General features: G+C 40.4%; 1 protein-coding gene across 3 annotated transcripts in view; it reads right to left on the bottom strand.

Annotated features, from left to right (window-relative positions):
• The window catches only part of usp12a (ubiquitin specific peptidase 12a), a 19,952-nt gene that overhangs the window by 10,789 nt on the left and 3,438 nt on the right, over positions 1-5,725 (bottom strand). For all 3 annotated transcript variants that reach the window (XM_020600034.1, XM_020600033.1, XM_020600031.1), the window contains exons 5-7: positions 2,002-2,078; positions 1,755-1,838; positions 1,457-1,654 (exon numbers count right to left, since the gene is read on the bottom strand). In XM_020600034.1, the coding sequence (XP_020455690.1) occupies positions 1,457-1,654; positions 1,755-1,838; positions 2,002-2,078 (359 nt within the window). The remainder of the gene's footprint in view (positions 1-1,456; positions 1,655-1,754; positions 1,839-2,001; positions 2,079-5,725) is intronic.

Genomic DNA, 5,725 nt, shown 5'->3' on the forward strand with positions numbered 1-5,725 from the left:
GGGAGGAGACGGGGGCTTGGGGGCGGGACAAAGCTTCTGATTGGATAACCTTTCACCTAGAACTGTCAAATTGAGTTTGATGAAAGCCGGTATCTATACTGTGTGTGTAATGGATGGCAGAAACAGGAATGATTCTCATGTTGATGACTCGTAAGTTTTCACATTATCAAAACTGTTGCATGACCGCACTGACAATGCTTCAATAATACTCATTAAAGCAGAGTTTAATGACACTGATCAACAACATAATGTCAGGCTTCCATACTGGAGCTTTGAGAAATGCTTCCAGTCGTAATTACGGCTCTGACGTTGACAAACACTATTTACAACTTGGAATCTCATAATTATTCAGATATGATATGAACGTGACATAAATACTTAGTTTGCATGACCCAACTTTTAGGTTTGGTACACCAGTTTTAGTGGGAGACCTAGGTTTATCACCTTTATCACTTGTTCTTAACATTTGGTGACTTGTGTGCATGTGCGTGATCTTTGCTCTAGTTATGCTACTCTGTGAGATTCACATGCTGTCCCATCTACGCTAACAGTGCAAGAAGCTATGCAGAGATCATGCACATGCATAACTGACTTCAGATGGTAAAAAAATGATGGCCATTCTTCACCCTTGGTGCTGTCTTTTCTTAATAGGAATTATGTAATGCAGTTTAAGTATAATGTCTCATGCCCTGCATAGGTTTAAGCACATAAATTAAATTTACTATATCATAACAATGTGCCAGTCATGCTGTGCCAGTCAGTTTCATGATATATCTCCTTGCTCTGAAAATAACTGTGGCAATGGGGAGGTGAAATCAGAGTTCAGCTCAAAGACAGATACATTTGCATAATAATAATAATAATAATCACCTTTATTTGGCCAAGTATGTTACACACAAGGAATCTGTTTCTGGTACAGAACCGAGGCAGCCATCTGCGGCGCCAACTCAACCGATGGCTCTAACCACTGGGGGCAACTTGGGGGTTCAGTGTCTTGCCCTAGGACACTTCAACATGTGCAGTCACTGAGATTCGAACATCCGACCCTCCGGTTGGGAGATGACTGCTCTACCCACCGAACCACAGTCGCCCCCAACCACAGCTGCACATCTGTAAGACTCTTAACTCACTTGTCCAAATCCAGATAAATATGACCAAGTGACTTATTTTTCTTATCAATTTTGTGGCCCTGGAATCTGTTAGAATATGCACTGCGCATCAACACAGACAAGCTAACTCGTACTCTCTCTGAGTCGAACTGGTGCTGAGACAAAAACATGGCACAGCTGAACAGTGAGGGATGAGGGAGTGCGTTTTCTCCTGTGAGATGTGATTTGGATATTTGGAGCAGTAGCTTTTATTATTACAAACATTTATTATTAATGTCTGTGTGTGTGGTTGCCACGGAGATTAGTATAAGGTGTTGTTTTCTGGATATGTGTGTTCACCTACACACCTTCCACAGTGCACCACAACAGCGACCAGGTCGTAGAGTCTCTCAGGATTTGTGGCATCCCCGGAGGTGTTGAAGAGGCGAAGCTCCAGGGGGAAGACAACACGATAGGACAGCTTGGTGTAACGCTGCAGCTGCTCCATGTACTTAAAGCGCTTCAGGTGCAGCGCCAGGATCATCGGCAACTTCTTTACACGCATTCTATGCACAGATATTAGTGTCACATACAGAATCTAAATGCTCGACACCATACAGAAATAACCCTGAAATTCATTAATAAAGAATGAACCTGTGCACTGACCTCTTGTGTGCCTCCTGCTTACTTCTGCACTCTTCACAGTAGTATTTGTACTCACTGCACAGTGTCTCCGTGTTACTGAACCCCCTGACAAGAGTGGTGCAGAGCAAACTGGTCAAGCTGAAGTCCACTTCTAAAAATCATTTCATGCTCTAAAAAGCTATTTAAAAATACTCAATTCTCTTCATTAATCAATTAATTATCTGTCAATATACTAATGCTGTTGTTTAATACATTTTGGGTAACTCACCTGAGGCAGTGTGTGATGGAGGTATTCTGTTCTACATCCACAGAAAGGTCTAGAAAGTCCTCATCTTTGCTGCTGATCTGAAGAGATAAAAAGGACACCAAAACAAATCCCGTTACTAGACAATTAAGTCAGTTTGATTTATCTGGGGACCAGTGATGACATATTTAGCCACATGTCATCATTAAACCGCTGGTTGTCTAGGTGGTGCCCAGAAAATAACGTGGGCTTCATAGACAACTGGAAAACATTTTGGGGAAAACCTGGTCTGATTAGCAGAGACGGCATCCATCCCACTTTGGGTGGTGCGGCTCTCATATCTAGAAATCTGGACGAGTTTGTTTTACAACCTAAATTATGACAACCTAGAGTTGAGTCCAGGATGCAGGGTCGCAGTCTTACACGCCTCTGTGCTGTCTCTCTGCTGCTACCCACCCAACGCTCCCAGTATCCCATAGAGACTGTGTCTGCCCCCCGCCCACCTAAATTATATAAATCAAGAATCAACTCCAGAGGAGTTATTCATAAGAACCTAATTAAAATTAAGATGACTCCTCTTATAGTAGAGAGTAATAGGACAATCAAATGTGGACTATTAAATATCAGATCTCTCTCATCTAAATCTCTGTTGGTGAATGATTTGATAAGTGAACATCACATTGACTTATTGTGTCTTACTGAAACATGGTTACAGCAGCAAGAATATGTCAGCCTAAATGAATCCACTCCACCTAGGCACAGTAACTGTCACATCCCTCAAAACACAGGCCTATAACATCTATGTCTTTCGGTGAAAAGACTATATGACAGTCGACAAGTGCAGAACACCATGGTACCTTTCCCAGCAGCTCAGGGAGCCCCAAGGCCTGAGCGATGAAGACGCCAAGACAAATGTGGATGGTGGGAACAAGGCCTAGGAAGCCTCTCAGGTTCTTGGGCGCGATCTCACTGAGGTACATGGGCACCACACTGAGAGAGATCCCTGTTGAAAACAGAGTGAATACGACAATTTAAATGCATGCTGAATTTTCATGATAGGATTTCTCTTTTGAATGTTTAGGATACTTTTTAGGTTCCTGAAGAAATCATATATTGTGTTCATATCATTAGATACTGTATTTAGTGTCTATTATTTCTTAATGTCAACTATTAAATTTCTATGCAAAAAAAAAACTCCAGGATTTTAACATTCTGTCCCTGAAATGCTGTATATTATAAATATACAATAAGAATATTATTAATCAACATAACCAAAGATTATAGCTAATTTTCATCATTTGCAAACTTTATTACAAATGAAACAACTACAAGTCAACAAAGGTCACATGAAACTGCTCTGCATGGGCTAAAACCCACAGCTACTTATCTGTCTGTGTAATATGCGGTTGTAGCTTTGCATCTAATCTGCAAAAATGTAACTGTCAGCACTTAAATTGCGTCTCATTTCTGTTTTATGTCAAGTACAATAGTGACACCGCAGGCCTCCCTGAGTACACTCCCATGATGAAGCGTCCAACGATAACCATCGCAGGCATCCTGCACAGCCTGCTGAAGCCCATAAGGGTTCCTCCTATGAACACCAGCACAGTGGATCTCACCAGTGTTCCTTTCCTGTTTGGACACATAGATCACTCTTTACTTAACCTTCTCAATAAATACGATGCACTGCCAGAAGAACAGGCTGATGGCATTTTACAAATATAAGCATGCATTTAGCATGAATTACACAGAGAAGAATCATCCATACACACTCTAACCTCCCATATTTGGTAACAAGTACGCCCACCAGCAGCGCTCCCATCATCCCACCAATCGCAAAGATGGACACAGTGAGGGAGTACAGAGCCGTGAGGAACTGCTCATCTGGAGTCCAACCGTAGCTTTCTACAATCGTCTCATTGTAGAAGTCTTTGATGTACTGATGGAAAAACAACAAAAAAAAGTATTTAACTTTAATTTTAACAATGTCCAGCATGGGATTAGATAAATAGATTTGGGGACTGAACAGTAAGGCAGAGGACACAGCTTTTAAAGTTTAAAAAAAGATGGGATTTTTTATTCACCCAAAAATAAGTAAAGAAAGAAAAATACAAACAATATCAATATCAAATAAACTGGGCCCTAAAAGAAGTCAACAAAAGATAAGGAACCTCAAACTACAGCAAACTGAACTACACGGTACCTCAAACAAAAACCAACTGACCTATCAAATAACACAAACAGTGGAACATACCGTTTATACTGGCAGGCCAAACCAATAACGCACACAGGGAACGGACAAAGACTCCATCTAAATAATCTACCAATAAACACTGAATAGACAGTCTGCCAACAACTAAATATGTTTCTTTAGATGTAAAAGAAATAACATAACTTGACAAATAAATGTCGTCTTTTTGTCTGAACCAGACCCATCCATTGACCAGCAGCACGGCAACTCAAGACAATTTACACACATTAACAATACAAAATTAATCAAATGTGCATGCTTCATTGATTAATTGTGTATGTCCAATGTCAAATCAAATGCCTAATGTCTACCTACAACTTAAATCTACACACAAAGAAAACAAAAGATTACCTAGCTAATTCTACTGCTGGAGGTGGTTTAGGCCCTCACATGATGAAGGTCAGGGCTGAGGCCTTCACAGTCTCAGTGCTGCTTTTGACACTATTGATCACAACATGTTATTACAAAGACTAGAACGTGTTACTAGGATTAAAGGAATTGCATTGTTTAAACCCTATTTATCAGTTTGATTCCAGTTTGTCCATGTTAATGATGACTCTTCCATGTAGACTAAAGTTAGTCATGCTGTTCCACGGGGCTCTGTGCTAGGTCCAATTCTCTTCACTTTATACATGCACATCTCAGGCAATATTATCAGGATAAAATTGCTAATAATATTATTAGCAGATAATATTAAATTGTTTAGTTCATATCAGACCCTAACTACTACAAAACACAGTATAAATTTTCATTGCTACACAGATGATAGCTATGTTTATCTATGAACCCAGATAAATCAGATGAGTTGGTCAAACTTCAAGCATGTCTTAAAGACATAAAGGCCTAGATGACTTGTAATTTCTTACTTCTAAATTCCAACAAATGCAAAGTTATTATACTTGGGCCTGAAAATCTTAGAAATATGCTATCCAGCCATATAGTTACACTAGATGACATAACCCTGGCCTCCAGTACTGTGAGGAACCTTGGAGTCGTTGTACAATATCGCTTAAATCAGGAGCATCCCGTCTCAAAGTGATGCTGAAAAACTGGTCCATGCATTTGTTACTTCCAGGCTGGACTACTGTAACTCTTTACTATCAGGATGTCCCAATAATTCCCTAAAAAGCCTCCAGTTAATCCAAAATGCTGCAGCCAGAGTACTGACAGGAACTAGCAAGAGAGATCATATCTCTCCCATATTAGCTTCTCTCCACTGGCTCCCTGTAAAATTCAGAATAGAATTCAAAATCCTTCTCCTAACATACAAAGCCCTTAATGACAAGGCTCCATCATATCTTAAAGACCTCGTAGAGCCTTATCATCCTAACAGAGCACTTCGCTCTCAGAGTGCAGGTTTACTTGTGGTTCCTAGAGTCCACAGAAGCAGAATGGGAGGCAGAGCCTTTAGCTATCAAACTCCTCTCCTATGGAACCAACTCCCAGTCTCAGTTCAGGAGGCGGACACCCTCTCTACCTTTAAGATTAGACTTAAGA

Source organism: Monopterus albus, unplaced genomic scaffold (genome assembly GCF_001952655.1).
Source record: "Monopterus albus unplaced genomic scaffold, M_albus_1.0 scaffold44.1, whole genome shotgun sequence".
NCBI lineage: Eukaryota > Metazoa > Chordata > Actinopteri > Synbranchiformes > Synbranchidae > Monopterus > Monopterus albus.